Genomic DNA, 22,532 nt, shown 5'->3' on the forward strand with positions numbered 1-22,532 from the left:
TTTGAATGGTGGAAGAGTCACGACTCTGTCCGTACCGGGGGAGCAGCGGTGGACTACTGGAGAAAGACTGTGGGATATTTGTGGACAAAGTCTAAGCGCACGATAGCATGTGAAGTTTGGTGTGTCACGAGGAATCTAGAATGAAATGAAAGTCAATTATTTGACCAGTCAGAGCTAAGAGTAGGTAGTAGTTATGGTTCGCAGGTAATAATAAACACCGGAATGTTATTTCTAGTGTGTTCATTTGCTTTTCTCTCTATGTGTCTGTTTTCTTTCTTGAGGGAAAGGTGGGGGAAGCAGCGAGGAGGGTGGACCGTGGAAATGCACACGGAAATGATATCCTCCCGAACACGCAATCTGCTGCACTTTTAATCTAATCACTTTAGGGTCCATCTTATCATAAGGTTATTGATGCAGCAACATTAGGATTTCACCTTTCCATTCTGTTTACACGAGCTGGAAAAAAAACAGCTGCTCATATTAGTTGTGTCAAGGTTATCAGTCACTGAAATGGTTAGGGAGGTAACCTTTGCAGCAAAATGTTGTTAAGTCCAAGGGGCACCGACCTTGAATAGCTTGTAACAGGTACGCACTTTTTTTTTTTTAATACCCCCAAACCGCTTGTCCCATACGGGGTTGCAGAGCCTAACCCGGCAACTCAGGGCACAAGGCCGGAGGGGGAGTGGACACACCCAGGACGGGATGCCAGTCCCTCACAAGGCACCCCAAGCGGGACTCGAACCCCAGTCCCACTGGAGAGCAGGACCCGGTCCAACCCACTGCGCTACCGTGCCTCCTGTACACATCCCAATCACGTTAAATTGTGCAAGTAATATCACACATTTTCAACCCTCATTTAGCTCAAGTTCCCGCAGTCCAACCAGAAACAAGGCACTATATACAGTAGCTGTAAATGCATCTTTTTAAGTACATTCCATTAGGTTGTTCTATTTGCTGCTACTGGGGAAAAATCTGTAAGACGGAAGGAGAGCAAGTGAGTCACATCTGGATGAAGTCCTCACAGCAGAAGAATTTCTCTCGCGGACCGATCTTGTACGACTGCTTATTTTGCAGTCTGTAATTTGCTGTAAGTACTGTACAGGCAAGAGGGAGCTCAGCGCCGTGTAAGTGAAAGGACAGATAGCAGCACTTTACAGCTGTTCTGCTGGCTTCGGTGGAGAAAACAGCCCCTTCCCCCAACTTGTATCTTCCTCTGCACTTGTGGGAGGAAGGTACCTAATTATCGCTTCCTCCGCGCTCGGGGTGAAAGAGAAAGCCGTGAGAGGGATCGCCAAACAAAAGACCGCACTTTCATGCCGTATAATCGGTCCTGTCAACTTCTTGAGAGGCTCGAAATAAATATGAGGTGTTCGGTACCCTTTAATGACCGTGTCTGTAAGGTTAATGATAGGGTGACTCGTTAAGCTTCGTATCGCTCAGGGACATAATGGCTCAACTGAAGAAGAAACCATATCGATGCAAAAAATGTCCCGAGTCCAAACTTTTTTAAAAATGAGGTTGTAAATAATGACGGCGCAGGACAGTTCAGAATAACACTATTTATCATATCGAGATCCATACAAAGACACATTTTAGTACAACGACAATAAATAATAATAATAATAATAATAATAAGTCAGATTTTCTTGAATTCAGAGCTCCCAGGAGGCCACAGCCCCAGTCGTTGCCTCCTTGAACCCATACTGCAGTACTGATCCATAATGGACCGAAGAAGAACCAAAGGTGCAAATGAGTCATACTGTACATTATATAAATAATTAGGTAAATAAATACATCATACTTCTAGGAGAACACAAGCAATGTCAACATCTAACAGAGCCATGAAGTAACCAATCCAAAAAGGTTTTTAAAAAAAGACGAAACGTAAACTGAAATGGGTATCGCAACGGCGACAGAGAGAGAACACGGCACAGATGCGCAACATACAAACAGAAGTCAGCTGTACAAAATATACAGAGGGACGGGGACGGGGGGGGGGGGGGGGCACCCGAGAGATCGCCTGTCTTTGAAAACATGACAAGTTCTCCTGCTCGAGGCCTCCCACATATACCGTACAAAGACAGGGGAAAGCGGACACTGGAATCACACAGTCATGCAGGTTTTCGGGGACATCTCCTAAGACGGGAACCACGAGCCTGACTGTAGGGCAGGGGGGTTCTAGTAGTGTGGCTGCGGGGAGGTGGAGGGGGGGAGATGCACAAACAGTCATCCCACCTCTCATCCCTGCACCTCTCACAATTCCCCAGCAGTCTGTCCAAAGAGACAAACCCATAGGTGCGGTGTGAGCGGCGTGCTGTGCGCCGACCTGCTACCTTTATGCGGAAAAGAATGAAACTTCTCGCGTGTCCCTCACCGGCTACGTAGCCAGCCGGGTCCTCTAACGTACAGAAATCAGAAATAAGAGTGCTTTTAAGAGTCCGTTGTAGTCCTTTCCCACGTTGGCTAAGGTTGTTCTTTATCTGCTCACAGTCACATTAGTCTCCCACTGATCACATGTCTCAGGGCTAATTGTCAGTAAAATTCCACACAATCCCTGCTCTCCTATTGTATAAAAGAGGCTGTTTAAACATGGAACAGGAGAGGAAATTCCTGAGAAAAACTCTGGCTGCCTTTCCTTGTCCCCAGTGAGAACTGCACAGCAGCTCCCTCTCCCTTTCTTTTTTCAGACACTAACTGAACACGGGGAACGTGGACACGGTACTGAACGCTGAGATTGTTAATGCGGCTTCGGGAAGTTAGGGTTAAATACCACCGAGACAAAAAAAAAAAAAAAAAAACAACAAAAACAAGGGCGGCATTTCAGCACGGAAGGCTACGCCTATCTGCTTTCGGCTCACGGAAAACTCCTTCAGCCGCGCGGACCGTGACCGAGAAGCCCAGCTGAAAGTTTGGGAGGCGCTATTTCTTTTTGACCTGCAGCACATTTTCTCATTTTATTTTCATATCATGATTCCACGATTTTATTTTCGTGAGGATACTGGAAGATCAAGAAAACCGCGTAAGACTCCAAGCGCGGCCTTGGTGAGTTCGTGCAGTGGCAAGATTACCATGGCGTTGGCTTCGGGCCTTCGATACCGCACTAGCGACTAAATAATTTCTGCACCCGAACTACCCACAGCCTGAAGAAAAGAGAAGAAAGAGACAGAAATGGGGAAATCTGAGCGCCATATAAGAACAGAGGATCGGAAGCGTAATAGGAAATTTCTGCAGATCCCTCTCTTCTCAGCATGATCCCGAGGACAGTCCGTCCTGCTGAGCCCTGGAGTGTCCGGCGGTTCCAGAAGGTGAGGGTCGGATCTGAGGCCCATATTTACTAAAAAGAACGTCAACGCATTCTACCAGTGGACGGGGTCATGAGGTGTCATTTTTACCTTGAGCTGATTTAACCTAAAGCGTTCTGACCAACAACTGCCTGCTCACTTTGCCAATCACAGCAAAATAAGTTTTTAAAGCGTACAAATGGGTCCCTCACGTTTTTTTGTATTCATTTTTAAGCGGCGACGAGAGCTTCTTCCTGGTTTACAGTTACGGGTTAAAGTAATTGTGTAATTACCTCCTACGCAGCCCTCAAAGGCCCAATAAATCATATTAGGTTTTCATTTGCATTTTTCCCGCCCACCATGTTGAAATCTCACATTTTAAAACTCCCATGGCATCACATGCATTAAGGCATTTACATATCCATGAATACAAATGTAACAGCGAGCAAAAAAATCCCTTCCTCTCTGGTATTTAATACACACTAATGCCATTCTCACTTTAACAGATATCTTTGCTCGTCAGAGCTTCTGCGCGGGACAAATCCCCGAGAAATGCTTAGTAAATATGGGCCTCGGAGTTCGGAGGTCACAGCGTCAGGCTCTGGGCATCCTGTCGTCTCGCTGTTACACACCTCCAGAAAGAGCTCCTAAGGAGGAGGCCCAGGAGGGACGCAGCACTCGGCTGTCACTCGCTCTTGGACAAGCGAAGGGCACGGCGGCTGTTAGGGCTACACTCGCATGGCAGGCCCCGCAGAGGCCGTCAGGGGCACCGTGGAACCATAGTCGTAGTCCAGACCCACGGCGGCGTGGCTCCCTCCCACCAGCCGGCCCTGAGGGTAGCTCCGCCGATCCCCCTGTCTGTCCCGAAAATTCTGGATGTAGCTCTGAGGTGGAAGGGAGAGATGGAGGGAAAGGAGAAGCGCAGGGGAGTATGAAAGAGACAAAGATATTTTAACTGCAGCTTTACGAGACCCCCCCCCCTTCAATGGCTGGCATCAATGTACAAAAAAAAAAACAATCAAAAATTTGTTTCTAACTCATCCACACGTCCGTTAAACTAATTCTGTCTATTTATCACCTTACTTGGGACGAAATTACATAAGACGTTTGTTTTCAATAAATCTTAATAAATCAATGAAAATGACACCCTTGAAATGTTTTTAATCTAAGTTTTTATTCGTTTCTCTCTTTCCTTCTTGTTCGCAAGCATAAAACTCTCCTCAGCTTATCACAGAGGGCGGGAAGAGCGAAGCATTTGTCTCACCGGGGACAGCACGTCGCCGTCGAAGCGACGGATGGGGTTGGGTTTCCTCCGGTAGGCTGGTTCCGGGTGCAGCGCCTTGGGCTGGTGTGTGTGATGAGGATGATGCTGTTGCTGCTGCTGCTGCTGCTGCTGCTGCTGTTTCTTTTTCTTCTTTTTTTTCTTCTTCTTCCGGCTCTCCCTTCGCTCCTCCTTCTGTCGGATACGCATGAGCTGGACCTGTCGCTGCTGCCGGCTGATGATCACTGAGGGGGGTGAAGAGAGAGGGGATCCTGTTGCTAACACGCAAGTAAAGGCAGGTGCAAACAAAGAGAGTGACACAGTCATACATGTGACACGCACACAAAGACACAAACAGTCAGACACATTCACGCTCGCGCAGACATCCACGGACACATGACACGACTCGCACGCGCAGGATCGAACACACGGATCAGACACACAATGGGAAGGAACTGTAGCATCAACCTGCGATCTGAAGGTGGCCGGCTAGAGCCTCACTCCCTTCTACTACTGTAGTACCTTTTAACAAAGCCAAGCAGTACTATTTGTGATAATCTGATACATTCGCATGCAGGCGTACTGTCCTATGGACTTGCTTCAGCCCTCATTCGTGCTTTATCAATCTCAGCGAGAAATTCTTACCGCACGGCACAGTAAAAGGAGCGTGACGGAAAAGCAAGTCCTAGAAACTTGTGTACGTGGTGCCCTGCTCTACTTTATTATGCCGTTTAGTCCCGTTATTTCCAGGACTCCCTCGATAGCACCGCAACACACAGACAGGTACCATGTGCCAGGACGTTCCTTTAATGACGTCCTTCATCACCTCTTCCATCGCATCGTTACCTAGTGAGGGCAGTACCTGTCACCATGGCGATGGCTCAGCTGTAGCCAGTTGTATTCACCTTTTAACGAGTTAATGTTTATACGACACAGAGGTACTGAACAGAGATTTTACGTTTATGACATATCACAGAGTGGGAGAGACTGGAGTGCTCAAATTCACAATACATCACACTGAAAGTGAATAGGGAAAACTTTTTTAAATTACACTGCATAAGGGAACGGAGTGCAAGGATTAATTTTTCAAGTTTTCATGTTTACATCACACCGCGAAGAAGAATTTTCACAGCTTCACCGAAACGCATTAATATCAACAAAATCAGACTGATTGTTCTGCATACATGTAGGCTCTTTCATTTTATATGAATGGATCACAGATTGCTGCTTCTCTTTTCATACAGCTAAGAAAAACTGGAAAGTGGTATGCAAATTACAGTAAAAATTACTATGCGAAAAAGCAGAAGACCACCAAGCCCAAATCAAGACCCAAGTCAGACCTGAATCAAGGCCATGGGAGACTCACCCTTGGTGTGGGAGTAGCCCTCTGCCGTGACTTTCCACTGGATCAGTACCCCAAGTAGGGTCAGGACGGGCCACACCCCCAGGATGACCCAGGTAAACCAGCACACTGGCCGCGCCGGTGCCACCTTGATGCGCTCGTACACGTAGCGCACCAGAGCGAAGAGTTCCACGAAGTAGTCAACAGCAACAGTGATGACAGCAGCACCGAAGACGGCAGTGGAAAGCGTGGTGAAGCAACGCTGCCACTGTAGCGTTAGCACCGCGAAGAGTGTGCCGGAGCCCAGCAGCACGCCCAACGGAACCCAGACCGTACGGGGGTGATGGAACTCCTCCATGACTACCAGTGCCGCTATGGCCACCAGTAGACCTAGCAGCAGGCCTACCATGAAGAGGCCCACACTGCGTACCAGCATTGTGACCAAGCCGCACAGAACTCCGATGCCCAGGCCAATGCCAGCACTGGCTTCCACACTCAGCTGGGTGTCCAACACACGCTCCTTGTAGCACAGCATGAAGATGACCACTGAGCCAAACATGAGGCCTGTCAGGAACATCACCGCCTTGAAGCACCGGTAACCTGTGGGTTTAGGAGAGGATCAAGACAGAAGGTGACATTAAAAATTAGGAAATGGAGGAGATGGGTTATCAACAAGGATGAAGGTAAAGGAAAGAAGAAGGTTGGAATGAAGCGTGCAGAGAAACACAAGCGGAAGGGGAAAAGAAAGAAAATTAATACATTGCAGTGAGCTTTTACGTGTGACATCCTCAACTTACATGTACTCATTCAGCTGATGCTTTTTCCCCCAAAGCTACTTACAGTGATCAGCTACCTAGAATTATTTACCCATTTAGACAGCTGAATAATTTTACTAGAGCAATTTTGGGTAAGTGCCTTGCTCAAGGTTATTACAGCAGAAGGTGAGATCTGAACCTGTGATTTTTGGATATGAAAGAAACAGCTTTAACCACTATGCTATCCGCTGCCCCAAACTAAAAGTCAATTGTTCTGTCCCAGGACCACAACAGTCTCACATTACACTTCCTCATTATGGTCATAACCACGCATTTCGATGGACTAGCCTTCCTTCTTATGTGGTCCAACACATGACTGACTGGCAGTAGAAGAGGAAAGGTGAATGATGGAAGAAGTCTCACCGAAGACTGGTTGCATAAATTGAAATCATCCATCGTTAGCAAAGGCACGATCTGAATGACTAAATCTGGGAGGCGTTGGTGAGGCGACAAAGATGGTACATTTTAATTAAAAAACTAAAGCTAATAAGAGACAGTGTTCTCCTGCCTTGTGGCCACACTCCTGCATTCCCCACCAGGCTCTTAACAGCTTGGTTACTATCTGTTCACACACATTGTATCTGAAACACTGCCTGCTTTAGGACAGCGACAGAAAATGCTGAATTTGCAATTGTGCCAACAAATAAATTACCAAGGTTTAAAAACTGTGTGTCAAAACTGCCCTTGTCTATGACAAGCTGCCAAAACTTGTACATCCCATCCTGAGCAGATGTACTCTATGACTGTTCCTGTCCAAGCAGGTTTTAGACCTACACTTCCTGAGGATACAAACCTACACTATCAGAGAAGGCCTTCTGGATGCCTTTGCTGATAACCAGCTATAAAAAAGGTGTTTAATAAGACCTTTGTGGGTGTCACTGTCCCCTTATGCAATGTTTGCAGTCACGAAATGAGTCGAATAGCTCCCTGATGCAGACCCATACAGGAAGCACATTAGCAGAAGACAACATGTACCAGTCTTCCATCAAGGACCATTCCAAAGAGTAGAACCTACTAAGGGCTATGAGGTGAGAATGACTACACCAGTGTAGGTGTGCTTTACACACAAGTCAATCTAATTTTCCCAAATTACTCTTACATTTATTCATTCAGCTGATGCTTTTCTCCAAAGCAACTTACAATGTTAAGGTAACAGTTATTACAAGCTTACAGTTATTTACCCATTTATAGAGCTGGGTAATTTTACTGGAGCAATTTAGGGTTAGTGTTAGTACCTTGCTCAAAGGCACTACAGCCAGAGATGAGGACCAAACCTGCAACCTTTGGATTCAAAGACAATAGCTCTAACCACTACACTATCAGTTGTTCATGCTTACTAGATGCAAGCAAAATCACTGTTCATCCATTCTGAAACCCCTCTGTTGGTTTGCCCTGCTCTCCCTAGGAATGCCCATCGTACCAAAGAAGCAGTAGATGATGCCAAAAAGGCAACACATGGAGCAGACCACCGAGGGAACGATGTCGTAGCGGCGCTCGATTCGTTCATCGCAGTCATACAAGCGTTCCAGGCTGCCATCCCGTGACGGAGGGGCCAGCTTGAAGGCCAGCGTCTGCAAGGTGGACGTCATGGTGATGGGATCGGGTGGGTGTGGGGGGTGCTGGGGTAGGGTTTGAGGGAGGATTAGGGTGGGGTGAGATACAGGTGGCTCAGAAGGAGATTCCCATCCACCTGTGAAGAGAGAAAAGGGTATGTGAAACTTGAGTTAAAAAAAAAAAATCAGGTAATGACACGTAAATAGCTTGGGAACTTCTGTAACTGATTCTTCACATATCATTACTATTGAACTTCTTACATCACAGTACATTTCCTTTTTGCTCTGCAAAATATGACTTCTGAGAAAGTAAAGCTCACACTGCGGTGGCTCAAGGCTCATATTAAGTGATCACTGGGAAAAAGAAAACATTTTAATACAGGGAAACAGGTTCAACAATATGAGTTTATGACTTCATTTTGCTATAAAATCCTGCTGTTTCCAAGAAAGGTATGCTTAACACGGTTCTCTCTCTCCCTGAAAGCTAAAGGAGGTTCACTCAACCTTAACGCTTCCAATGAGCCGGATCACTAAGGGTGAATACAATCCTGCAGTGACTTCCCTTCCTTGTGGTGCAGCACTGCATGGTACTGCTAGGACAGGGAAGCAGGGGAAGCAGACATTCATTTCAAAAAGTGTGTGGAAACCACTTTAAAAGGATATTAATCGTCACCATGGTAGTTAACGGACCTTTTCTCTCTAGCCTAATATTCCAAGCACAGGAGGAAAAAGCATCAGGACCAAGTATAGCAGTGATGGCAAGAGCTCAACAGAGCAATGGACTCAGTCACAGACAAGTACTTGCAGAACCAACTTCCTCTGCTGCAAATGTGAGCAAGATCTCCTCCTTTTTAATCTTGCAACACTGGTGAATTGATGATTAGCCAAGATGTATGAAGGTAGGGGGTTGAGGGACAGATAGTGTGGAGGAACAGGGATTTCACAAGCCTGATCTACTGCCTGCCTAAGCTTTAATACCGCTAAAATGCTGCAATTTAATAACCATTTCTCACTGCAGGACACAAAATGGTTATATGATGTCCTCCTCATCATTGCCATGGTCTGCGCCGGAAGGAAGATGGCGGACACAAAATGCAGAGCTCCAGGCTTTATTAAAGGGGAAATCCAGAAATCTAAGTCATCATACAGGCCAGGTCAGTCGAGGTGCAAACAGGGTTTCCGGGACAATCCGAACTCGTAGTCAAAGGGCACGCGGTGGTCAAACACAGGATGCAATGAAGCAGGGGTCAAGGGTACGGCGAAGGGACAGGAATGAGGAAGGGACAACAAGGGAAGGTGAGTAAGCGAGGGCACGCAGCAGCGAGTGGAAGGGCTGAACTAGGTTCCGCGTCGGTTGTTGTTGGTCTGCGTCCTCTTATGCCTCTCCCCGGGCTGGGTCCCAGGTGCTCCTCGTCAAGTCGATGGCATGGGCACGGCAATCGTTCCTCTTGCTTGACAGGTTAAAAAAAAAATTGATCAAATGTGTTTTTCTTTTTTTTTTTAACCTGTCAAGCAAGAGGAATAAATAAGAGACACATGTTTCACGCGAAAGCTTGTTTCTTGCACAAAACAACCACCCTCTTTAACTTGTACTTTGCCTGATGAAAGAAGAGCCGCTCAGCAATACGTCTTACTACACACATCGCAAATCCAGGTCTCAGTAAAACAATTACTACCAGTGGATCAATGACCTCTGATGAAGAAATGCTTTCACTTTATTACTAAGGCACCGACCAGTCCACAAAAGTCATGAAAAAGCTTGCAGCAACACTGCTGTTAACCTGCACGGAGGACAGTGTCAGTGTGAGCAAATGCAGCACTGGAGTTAACTAGCAGCACTAGTAGTAGGGCAAAAGAAAGCAGTTGTACTTCTGGAAGCCTGGAGCAGAATGTGATTTCTCTTCCTCTTTCCAGTGTGTGATTTTCCCACCTACTTCTACTTCCTTCTTCTCCAGATTAAGCCCCTTACAAATCATGTGCAGGCAGTTGAGCGTCAGCACTTTAGTTAAAAACAGTCACATTGTTGTTGTCAGCTGGCATCTGCACAGGGAACTGTATCGGTAGAAGAAGAGGCCAAGCAGAATGGCACTGCTGTTTCCCTGGGTACTCCAAAAGCATATTGTAACAGAACATGTTTCAAGATCTAAAACTCAAGTCTGCCGGCATCTTTCTGGATGCAAAGAAAGTGTACTGCAAGGCTTTTTCTCCCTTTTCAAATGCTGAAGCTGCCCCCACTCTCCAAGTGACCCCAAAGTGCACAAAGAACCATAACAGTACACCCTAACACAACATCCATGTTGTTTATTGCACTGGTTACCATTTTTATATTTAGTAAAAAGTTCAGCCAATAGAGCCAAAGGGTAGATTTCCAATTTTGTTATTATGGCAAAGTCTGACACTGTGCAGCTCAGTCAGAGCTCAAATTACATCAGTTGTCATTGAAGTGGAACTTTTCAGGTTTGACCTCAGCTACTACTAATCTAGATACTGAGAATCATGCAATGCAAAGGTATAAAAAAGCAACACGAATAGCAAGACAACTCGTGAATAAAAAAATCCAATTGCTTATGTTCTACTTCCACCAGCAATACTTCAGGAGAACAGACAACTGAGTGTCCATTTGTTTTCCTGGTAAAATAATATAAAAATGGCAGAAACCATGGCAATTGTCTCAACAAATGCAATAAATAAATGCAAATAATAATAAATAAAGGCAAAAAACAGAAAAAAGAAAACACTAAGAACATGCCTCCAATTAAGAAGACTGGAGATGTGTGATAGCTGCACTGCCTACAAAAGTATATGTTGGGCCATAGTCTACATTGCAGTCCAAAGCACAGATGACTGACAGAAGCAGTAGCGGTGAAGTACAGGAAAAGCACTCTCAACATGCCAGCAAGTTACTCAGTAATTCTGAAAGTATCATTAAATCCACATGGACTGCGAGCCATTAAGATTCATTCCAAGATACTGAGCAAAAAATGAGGTCAAAAGTAATAAGGCAAAGGCCAGGATTGTGTTTTCTGCTGTGAGTCCTCATGCATATCTTCTTAAATGACACAGGACAATATTTGTTCTACATATTGGACAGATAAAATGCTATCTCACCATGGAAAGCTATATTAGAAAAGACAATAATATTGTAGATGGCTTACGATTTCTTAAACCAAATATTCCCATGAGCCAAGAGGAACACTGCAGGGAACTCAGCAATGATTCACCCCCAGATCCTCCAATTCTCCCCTTCAAGCTGCTTCCAGAGAGTCTGCTGGTTCCTCCCACGCCTCCTGGACCAGGACCCAGGCCCGGCACGTAAAGACAGCACTTCAAGCCAGCTCAGAGCGATCCCCAGCTGCTCTCTGGCAACTGCAGACCATTTGTTTGTTGCCACAATCAGTCTTCGGCAGACGCGGTAGCAGAGGTCCCTAGTTCAAATCCACTTCCGCTGCAATACTGACTGTTTGATATACCAAAATCGCTCATGTAAAAAATGTCCTGCTATTAAATATTTAAATAAATATATATAAATGTTTATATGACTTAGAGGACATCTTCATCCATAGTGTCTTGGTAGACGGTTGCTTAGTAACCAGACATGGCAAAAACTACAGACACAGAAGTTACATAAATTCAATGAACAACATACAGCCAAAAGTCATCTAACAGCAGCAGACTGAGTAAGCAAGTGTGTTATGTTTGTTCATCTGTTTAATTGGGGGAATGGTTGTAGAAAGTTTACTGTAGTGCACCTAGTACTGTACATTATATTGGACATAGGTGTCAGCGAAATAATATGTCACTTTGGATAAAAGTGTCTGCTAAATTTATGAATGTAAATGAAAATACTGATCCACATTAAGGCTAAATTACTGTACCAATTATGATCTATTAAATATGACCACCAAATACTGTTGGTGTAAGATGACTGACCAGTGGACAATCAGCCAGACAGGCAAACTGGAAAGTCATGAAATCAACAGACAGACCATGTGAAATGACAGAGGCTGTGTATCTCCTAGTTTTCTAAAACAAACAGATCAACAGGAATCAAGCGTTTGTGCTGCCGCTGCTGAAACACAGTACCACAGGTCAAAAACAACTGCAACACACTGGCACCATTTACATTTATTCATTTAGCAGACGCTTTTGTCCAAAGCAATGTACATCTCAGCAAAAGTACAATTTATGCATTACATTGAGAGAAAGAGACATAACTGCAGACATGAAAGTCTCAAGCAAACCTGATTTGTTCCCTATCACTTACTGCACCAAGGTTCATCGTTCAAGGAGGTGCATAAGACACAGGGTAGACAAATTCCGATACCCACACCAATTTTTTTTTTTTTTTATTATTTATAAAGGTTGTATCTGGGGATGCTTCTGGAGTTACGATGTGTGAACAGTTACACCATAGATGAGCTGGAGAGATCTTGGGCGAAGTGAATCTGGAAAAGGTGGGTTTTCAGACCCTTCTTGAAAACAGACAGAGTTTCCGCAGTTCTGAGTGACGGGGGAAGGTCATTCCAGCACAACGGACCCAGAACCGAGAACCTCCAAGCTTTGCCTTTCGTGCGCGAGACCACCAAGCGAGCAGAAGTAGATGAGCGAAGGGGCCTGCCTGGGGTGTACCGGTTGATCAAGTCCTGTAAATAGCCGGGGGCAGTTCTATTGATGCATTTGTACACAGTAACCAGGGTTTTGAATTTGATTCGGGCAGCTATAGGAAGCCAGTGCAGAGAGATGACAAGTACAGTGAACCTCACAAAGAGTTTAAACCAGTGACAATCACTCCATCATGTAAAGCTCGAAGGATATCTTGGCTATTCAAATGAAATGGTATTGCAGTTGTGGATTTGACACAATACAGTACACTGACAGCTAAACAGACAGCAATATCTAACATTCTGGTTGTGTGCCATGATACATTTTGGGCTATAAACAGAGTGTCTTGTATCCTTTCTCCAATGTCCAAGATCTAGCTTTTATAGCAAAGCTCAAGTGTATCAGGGAGGGAATAAAGAAAATAAGATGAAAAAAAGGAAACTGATGCCAAAAATGATAGAACCAATGAGAGTCACCACATAATTGTTAAATGACAAATTTATAAATATATCTAGATTATCCAAGTGTTTTTTGTATATATTCCTTAATGTACAGTATGTATTTCAAAATCAAGACTAATTGTTAACATATCAATATCTTTATGTATTTATGCACAAAACATAGTTTGTATAAAATGCAGTGCATGACAATACTGGGGCCCCTCCCGGGGTAAATTCTCCCTATTCTTCTGGTATAGACTTTGGACCATTGTGATCCCAAACTGGACAAGTATTATTGACAATGAATGGATAAGAGGAATATTTTAATACTCAGAAAGGCTTTGTAAAATCTGACAGGTTTGCTGCCTTGCTGAGACAGTGGTCAGGTCTTTGTCCACGAGACTCCCCAGGTTCTGGGGAACAGCCTGAATGAGGAACAGCTGCTATAGTAATAGTGGGTCCCTGGGAGTCCCAGAGCCAAATGGTGAAGGTGACACACAACCAAATAGGCTTTCCTCAGATTACCTCTCACTCTTCACCTAGTGCCAGGACTTGGGAAGCAGTGCTGATATGTGCAGGAGAAGTACCATATGGCCATAGGGCAGCCTCAGCCAGTCATAAGGGGTTACAGTGTAGCCTTCACCAAGTCCAAGATATTTCATTTGAAAGACAATGTAGAATGCAGAGGAGCACAGTGGCGACCCTCTCCACAGAAAATCATCATACTACTTCTAGAGAGCCGGGCCTGTTGAAACATTCCATTGAAACTGTTGCAACTATACAAGTTTATTCAGGATGAGTTGGTAAAACTCCAGGCGGAGTGTGGTGCACCGTTATCAAAGGTTACAGTTTACTTTCTGAAGAAGGGCAGGCAAGTTGAAAATTTCCGTACCTTCCTCAATGCCTGTATAGTCCCTCAAATATCACCACTCATGTTTTACAACATACTGTGATATCTGGACTGTTTTGTCATTGTTTTATGCCTGTGTTAATTCCCTTCTGATAAACAGTCCTGTGATGTAAGCAACAAGGTGGCGAAACTGGTAGCGCCAGTACTTCTGAGCTCCTGGTGTCACGTCCCACGGGGTTACTGCCCCTCAGGTCAGAGGCGGCGCCACTCAGTGACGCTAGGGAACAGCCACGTATCAGCTCACAGCCTCATAGGACACGGAGGTATAAAAGGAGCCAGTGGAGCAGAACCGATTGCGGATTCTTAATAAGCGGTTCCATTGTGCTCTCTTAGCGATTAGTAGTCTCTTGTTCCCTCAGTCTGTTTCCTAGGTGTTCATGTTGTTCCAGTCCCGAGTGCCCGTCCTGTCAGTTCCTGCCTCTTGTTCTCCAGTCCTGGTCCAGTGTTCCAGTCCGGTATTTCGTCACATCTCGGGGTTCCAGTCATACTCACAAGAGTAGCGTTCCACTGTTCACCGTAGTTCAAACACCGTGTGTGTTTCCTGGTCTGTGTTTCCTGTTTTACCTCCACCCAGTGTCTTACAGTCTCCACAGTGCACTTTTAACATCACCCTGCACGTGAGGTCATTTTACGTTTCGTCCGTGTTCGGACGTAATAGCAACGCGCGTCCGTGTCGGACTCCCGTCCGGACGCTACTGTGGGTTTGGACATGGGTTGCTTAACACTGTAAATCGCTTAGGAGAAAACTGTAAGTCAAATGAAATGTAAATATAAATTAAGTCTTTGTGACGTCCGCATCTTCTCTCTGTGTTTGCATAGGTATTCTTCCATAGCCCAAAAACGTACATGGAAGAAAGAAATAGTAAACCACTGTACCCTCCCTAGTCCCTACCATGAAAATCATACGAGTAATCACAGAGTAAACTGACTCAACAGCACTTATACCTTTCCTTTTGATGAACAGGTATATGGGGAAAAAAAGTAGAACAGTTCATTCCTTGGCAAACAGGATAGGATGGTACTTCATTCATCCCAGCAGGGAAGTTCACACACAGCAACAACAAGGTGCTCATTTAGACCCAACAAAATAATAAATAACAAAGAAAAAAATAAATAAATAAGAAATTAAATCTATTCACAAATTACTGTCGAAACACGAGACCAGGAAACACACACGGTGTTTGAACTAGGGTGAACAGTGAAACGCTACACTATCAAAAAAGTAAAGATTGAAGGTACTCAACACACTTCTCTGCACCTTTGTGTTGAGGAGCTATCAGGCCCTTGAATGGCATTGTGAAAGCAGATGGCTATTTGGTGAAAAGAATCCCCAAAAGCACCTCTTTATACATCATAGCTGAACAATCCAGGAGGAGCTCATGGCGATCACTTCACAAAGGGAAATTAGCCATTGTCCATAATGCATGCTAACTTTTGCCTCCTAATGGCTTCTTCTTATGGGCTCTCAATTTCAGATTACATCTGACAAAATCTTTCAGTCAGACTGGAAGTTCTAAATATCACATCTCAACAAACAAGCATGCAGTACTTTAATTAATCATTGCTAGGGTTACTTTACTTCCATTACTTGGAAGCTGCAAACCCTTTAATCAGTCTTCATCAGCTACACCAGACACCATAACTACTGAAGATATGACATTTTTCCCAAAAGCAACTTACAGTGTTAAGCTACTTACCTCTTCATACAGCTGGTTAATTATACTAGAGCAATTTAGGGTAAGTCCCTTGCTCAAGGGTATCACAGCTAGGGCTGGGAGTTGAACTTGTGATCTTTGGGTCTAAAGACTACAGCTCGAACCACTACGCTATCAGCTGCACCCATTAAAACATTAAAGTATCTTAAAGTTGTTTCCAAACCAGTGATTATAGCTGATGAAAAGACAGAAGGTCACCTGTTAGTTAATCTATAATTCCTTTTCAAGGACACCGGAACACCAGCAAAGGTCAACATGGTCGGTGACTCTAACAAAAGACAAAGGCTGTTAAACTGTATAAGCTTGCTAAAAATGTGCTATGTAATCCAAGAACTACACAATGCTGTTTCAAGACACACTCATCACAAAAGAATGCCAGGAACACCTTTTCTACAGAACAGATTCCATAGTCCAAAGCCCCTCCATAAAAACACACACACACACACACATATTTTCTGAACCGCTTGTCCCACAGAGGTGATGATAGAATTCACACACACTGTCTGACACTGCTTGTGCCAAGCAGGGTCATGGTGAACCAGAGCCTAACCCGGCAACACAGGACACAAGGCTGGAGGTGGAGGGTACACACTCAGGACAGGGCGCCAATCTGTCATAAGGCATCCCGAGCAGGACTTGAACCCCAGACCCACGAGAGAGCGGGACCAAGCCCGCTGCACCACCACACCCACCGATAATAGAATTAAACTACATTAATACATTATAAAGCCCTGCATTTGCATTGTTTATGAACTCAAAGGCTTTCCTGTACATTCCTCTTCATTCCACATCTGTACAGTGTGTCTGCTTGTGATATATCTCACTGGTGGGATTCACCACAGTGACTTTAATCGGGTGAATTAAAACTGACCTTGTGTCTTTCCCACTTGCACTCTGTTTGAGTCTAACCAATTATAGTACGACTGAATGAGAAAGAGCCGCCCAAGAAATATACATTTGTCTTTATGAAACTTCTATTGCATAACTACTATCATTTCAAAGACACATATCCCTGTGAAAATTTAACAGCATGTACTATTTGCTGGCATCCCGTCCTGGGTGTGACCCCTCCCCCTCCAGCCTTTCGCTCTGTGTTGCCGGGTTGGGCTCTGGTTCCCCGCAACCCCGTATGGGACAAGCGGTTCAGACGATGTGTACTATTTGCTTATTTGACACTTTCATCCAGAAGTGACTTATTGTACTGTATTTGGCCCATTTAAACAGCTGGGTATTTTTACTTGAGAAAGTTAGGGAAAAGTGCCTGGCATGTGGGCATAGCATTTGTAGGTGTTTGGCTCAAATCAGCAACCTTCAGGTAACAAATGTATGTCCTTAACTGTTATAGTACCAGGGGGTGCGGTGGCGCAGTGGGTTGGACCACAGTCCTCCTCTCTGGTGGGTCTGGGGTTCGAGTCCCGCTTGGGGTGCCTTGCGACGGCCTGGCGTCCCGTCCTGGGTGTGTCCCCTCCCCCTCCGGCCTTACGCCCTGTGTTACCGGGTAGGCTCCGGTTCCCTGTGACCCCATATGGGACAAGCGGTTCAGAAAATGTGTGTTTGTGTGTGTGTGTGTGTGTGTGTGTTTGTGTGTGTGTGTGTGTGTGTGTTTGTGTGTGTGTGTTGTGTGTGTGTGTGTGTGTGTGTGTGTGTGTGTGTGTGTGTGTGTGTGTGTTGTGTGTGTGTGTGTGTGTGTGTGTGTGTGTGTGTGTGTGTGTGTGTGTGTGTGTGTGTGTGTGTGTTATAGTACCTGCTGCCCCTTCCACCTAACCAAAATATTTCCAGTATATGTCACAGGAAAGGGGGTGCGGTGGTGCAGTGGGTTGGACAACAGTCCTCCTCTCCGGTGGGTCTGGGGTTCGAGTCCCGCTTGGGGTGCCTTGCGACAGACTGGTGTCCCATCCTGGGTGTGTCCCCTCCCCCTCCAGCCTTACGCCCTGTGTTACCGGGTAGGCTCCGGTTCCCCGCGACCCCGTATGGGACAAGCGGTTCTGAAAATGTGTGTGTGTGTCACAGGAAAATGTTTGAAAAGCACCATGGAAACAACTAAAAACCATCACCTATTGTATGTGTGTTCAAATGACTTAGAAATGTATTATTATCTGGACTGCTTGTTCTAAACATATGTTTACAACACTTTTTATTATACAGTGCAGCATCACTGTCCACATACAGCTCATCACACGCACAGCCTTCATTGTAAATACACTATACACACTTTGCTTCCTTCTATGTCACAGTTCAGAGGAAACTGACACCCTTCTGTTCAGACTTCACATAGGGACAGATGTAGAGCACTCATGGGAATACCCTTTTACAGCACTTAAAACAGTGGCCACAACCACTTAGCCAGATTTGCCCCAATTCTGAGCAACACAGTGCTGCCTTAGAGTCTGCTAATACTTCCACACTCCAGTGCTGTTACATCACAAAGACAAAGACATTCTTGATAATTACATAATAGTCACACAAAGGGATTATAATTAGCACAAATGCACAAACTGCCAAATGCCTCATTTAAGTTTCAAAAAGACAGCTCATTGCTGACAGTATCTCAGTGCTCCACATACATATCAGGCCAGAGGAGTCCTCTGGCTATCCTAGATTCTTAAAGCTGTCATCTGACCAAAACTGTTGTTCACAAATGTGTTCTCTCCCACAGACTGCCACACTTGTACGTCAATAACCACACCATTTACCACCAACTGGGCTCTACAGCGTTCGCCCTGAGTTAAAATTAATTCTGCAGGATGCTACAGAGAGTGAATATGCCCAGTCACTAGATCAATCGCTTTAGGGTTGGCCATTGTTGTGTGACTAATCAACGTCATGCATATAGCAAAGCGCAACCACGTGATTTACCCATCAAACCCTCCCCAACAACTATGTTTGCCTGCTTTCACTGGACAAGTGAAGGGTGTCCACTTGGCATTGCCCAGTAGCCTCCCTTTAACTGCTGACCCCTCTTTGGCTCCCTCCTACTCTCATCATAATGCAGACTAACCCATCTGTGTGTCAGGAAGGATACAGTTTTCATACAGCATCACAGAGGCCTGAAATGGAACATTAATATGCAACCCACCTATTTCTATTTGTGTAATACAACACACATCGCACTGAGAAGTACTTAAACACTTAGATATTAAACAGTGTAGTTGAAATTTGAGCTAAGATATTACTTATACACAGCAGTTACACTACTAAAATCTCTCTCTGTGTAACTACTGCAGTTACGCAGCAGTTACACTACTACAATATGTCTTCAAAATATTTCAGAGAACATAGCTGTTTTAAGTGTAAGGCCACTCCTGGAACTCTGAGGCAAATATAAGTGTCACGCGGAACACAGGGAGCCAAGACGGCCGAACCCAAGTGCAGCGTTGTTCATTAGAGGTTGAGGGAAGAGGCAAGGTCTCAAAACCAGGGAGAGGCGAAGGGGACAGGAACGAGGATGCCTGGACGTTGTCGGAGAACGAAGCAAGGAGTCCAAAAAAAAAAACGGAGATCGTGGACAGAGCAAGAGTGTAGTAACACGAGGAAGGGCGGTTGTCCCGAACGAGATTCCGCAACGGTACGGGAGCTGAAGAGGGCCTTTATAGGGTGAGTGATTACTCATGAGCTAGTGCGGATTCAGGTGTTGCTGCTTGTGTTGTGGGCGTGGACGTGACAATAAGTTTACTGGAACAGCATTTATTCAGCTATTCAAAAGATCGTGAACGGATAGTTTGATTTGTTCTCCATCTGTCTGTTAAACCACAACCCAAACTGTGTGTTTGATGAAGCTATGAAATGTAGGCTCATTAATCTTATGTTACTCATCCACATGTGTCAATCTGATTCACAGCTGAAGCCGCTTGTACCGAAATGTGGCTTTGAAATACATGCTATGTATGGAATTTTGGAACATTTTATCAGAACATCTGTGTTACACGATCATCCCTGCTAAAGATGGCAACATTTTGCCTTTGAGTTGTGTTGTATGTATCTGTACGTTTTTGCAATTTCTGCGTCTATATTTCTGTATATGTTGCTGTCACCCGGTTCTGTGGTTAATTTTCAAAAATTGCTGTAATGAAATGAACTGTGAGTTTACCAAGTTGTGGGGAGGAAGAGATTAAACTGTATGGAAAGGTTTGTTGTCTGTTGAGGAGCTGGTGGTGGTAGACACACAGACACACACAGAGAGACACACACACACACAATACCCCACCAGTTTCAGGATTTCATAATTCTACTGAACACTCGTGAGGTGATTTTTATGTCTCCAGAAGGCTGTGAGGTGCTGCTTTTCTTTCCATTTTTCATTCTGACCATGTTCCATACTCACACGTAAACTATCCCACCGAAACACTAAGGAACGATGAGAGCCCGGAGTCTGGCACTCAGACCATCGGTTCTGATGACACTGGATAGAACTGATTCGATTTCCTCGGTCATGTGGCCCTAAAATTTAAAAACTGTTACTAACACAAAAACGCACCGCAAAGCGCCTCAGACCTCACAAAGCCGGCCGGGCTCGCGACCCCGCCACGCGGCCCCGCTGTCTTCGTCGTTCGCCGCGCACGTGACCCGGTTCTGCGGGGGCGCCGAGCACAGCGGGAGAAGGAGGCTCGTGCGCGCACACGGGTTCACCGGGTTCGCATGTTTACACAGTGCCACATTTAATTGGGTACACAATACGACTGATGCCGCGCTCCTTAGGTCGGCCTCGGAAAGCCAGTGTGAGGAGGATCACTTACATCATCAGTGCCCCTTTTCAAAAAAAATCTGCTCTGTGTGAAAACAAAAGAGAAAAGGAAACAAAAGGCGTCCAGGAACAACACGAACCGAGGAACAATGAATGGCACGAGTCCACGGAGGTGTGATAAACACGCGCTTCTTTGATGTTTTAACATTTCTTACAGCGCAGAATGTTCCGTACGTTTGAAATATGAAACGAATGCCCGTTTTAAGTAAACGTTAGGAAGCAACCAGTGCTAATATAATATGGTTTGAACGACTTAGTCCGGTATGCACGTACGGTACAGTTACACTCCTCATGTCATTCATTGTACATCATTAAGTGCTTCGCACAGATCGTTGATCGCTCTATGGATTTCTCAGTCATATCCATCATGTCTGGATACAGCCTCCAGCCATTTCACAGAAATAATAATCAGCTCCATCATCATGTATGTTGCCACAGCTACCCATCTTTTGCTCGGTATTAACAAAGAAGAGGAGCTCGATCCACTCCGCCACTCGCTGTCACTCACCCTCCGTTGAGCTCCACTTCAGCACAGCAGCGCGCGAACAGCGCCGAGACCACCGCGACACAGCGCTTTGTCCGGCGCGTCAATCCGCCTCCGAGCCCGGCATCCCGCGCGGCCCGGCCCGCCGCGCGTCCAGCAGCAACATCGGCCGACGGTCCCGTGCGCCCAGCGCTCTCGAGCGCAACATGGATGGAAACAAAGACCCCGAAGAATGAATGGTGCTGCGGTGGGGGGTTACTTACACAGTGAACTAGCAATCCAGCATCGGACTAGTATTACTGAATCTGTATTGTGGAAAAAATACATCATTACGAATTAGGATTAAGGCATGGCAAATTTCCAGGGCAGCTCAAGTACTATGTTGATTTTTAAAAATATGGCCATTTAGCAAGTGCCTCCTCCTGAGACGGCGAACTGTGTGCGGGCTCGTTGTTCGCTTCTGCGTTCAGTCCACCGAATGAGAGCATCTCGCTGTGATTGGAGTGTACCATTCGGGGGAGGAGAGCAGGGCCGCCAGGAAAGAGGCACTATCCGGCCTCACGATGTGTGTGTGTGTGTGTGTCTGTGTCTGTGTGTGTGTGGAAGGGTGAGGAAAAGCGAGGATGAGTGAGAAGTTGAAGAAGGATGAGGAAGAATCTTCCTCATACTCCCTCACTCACCATTCCTCGGTCTGTTGGGCTGGAAACTGGCAAGCCAAGGATGCGCTGGACACGGGGAAAGAAATTATTTGATCAAGAGCTCCCACGCAGCCCTCATATAAGGCGGCCCATACAATGAATAACCGCCTACAACACGATACAACCGAAATATCTTTTCATACAATAGGCTTATGATTCAGTACAACGGCATTCTACTTCCACTACGGGCTGCAAAGGAGTGTGTGAAAACGAATATTCACTTTATCTTATCCATCCAGTGTCAAGTTTTTAAAAGGAATTTTTTAATCCCTGCAAATGTAATTGTCTTGCGGCTCTCCGGCAACTTTGCACGCTGGTATAAAACAGTGTACTGAGGGTAACAGAGAAAGTGCAGACATTAAAAATAATTAATAACAAAAACAGCCGCCCCTATATTGCGTTGTATCAGCCAGAATTTATAGAGAAAACCAGATTCGCTGTGTGGGCAGCTGAGTTCCCGCGTGGATCGCAGTGTCTGCATCCTCCCGTGAGATCATCTTCAAAAACTTAAATGCAAAACGTCAGTTAAAAACAGATACTTAGTTTCTTTCAGCGCTTATGTGTAACCACTCCCGACAACAGCACAACTGAAAACAAGACGTTCAGAAAAAGGTTAAAATTGCTTTTTCAAGAGACAGAGTAATGTAAAAAGATACGAGTACAAATTGAAAGTTTTCTAAATAAAAAAAC

The 22,532-nt window shown here is 45.2% G+C and overlaps 1 protein-coding gene and 1 long non-coding RNA gene across 2 annotated transcripts; one reads left to right on the plus strand and one right to left on the minus strand.

Annotated features, from left to right (window-relative positions):
* Window positions 1-3,743: 3,743 nt before the first annotated feature.
* On the minus strand, window positions 3,744-21,245 carry LOC108920695 (transmembrane protein 198-B-like). Its single transcript, XM_029256792.1, has 5 exons — window positions 21,169-21,245; window positions 8,120-8,389; window positions 5,909-6,484; window positions 4,546-4,787; window positions 3,744-4,165 (listed from the first exon to the last, which is right to left on the minus strand). The coding sequence occupies exons 2-5, from the start codon at window positions 8,286-8,288 to the stop codon at window positions 4,010-4,012; spliced, it is 1,143 nt and encodes a 380-aa protein (XP_029112625.1). The 5' UTR covers window positions 8,289-8,389; window positions 21,169-21,245; the 3' UTR covers window positions 3,744-4,009.
* LOC108920696 (uncharacterized) lies at window positions 8,403-11,744 on the plus strand. The gene is made up of 3 exons (XR_001965004.2): window positions 8,403-9,082; window positions 9,271-9,406; window positions 11,503-11,744. It is a non-coding gene; the product is annotated as an uncharacterized LOC108920696 (long non-coding RNA).
* Window positions 21,246-22,532: the final 1,287 nt, after the last annotated feature.

Source organism: Scleropages formosus, chromosome 12 (genome assembly GCF_900964775.1).
Source record: "Scleropages formosus chromosome 12, fSclFor1.1, whole genome shotgun sequence".
NCBI classification, from domain to species: domain Eukaryota; kingdom Metazoa; phylum Chordata; class Actinopteri; order Osteoglossiformes; family Osteoglossidae; genus Scleropages; species Scleropages formosus.

Coding starts and splice junctions, on each gene's coding strand:
- LOC108920695 (XM_029256792.1), bottom strand. CDS start 8,288: ATGACGTCCACCTTGCAGACGCTGGCCTTCAAGCTGGCCCCTCCGTCA. Junction 6,485..8,119: donor CATCATCTACTGCTTCTTTG/GTACGATGGGCA, acceptor CTAAACCCACAG/GTTACCGGTGCTTCAAGGCG. Junction 4,788..5,908: donor GGGCTACTCCCACACCAAGG/GTGAGTCTCCCA, acceptor CACCCCCCTCAG/TGATCATCAGCCGGCAGCAG.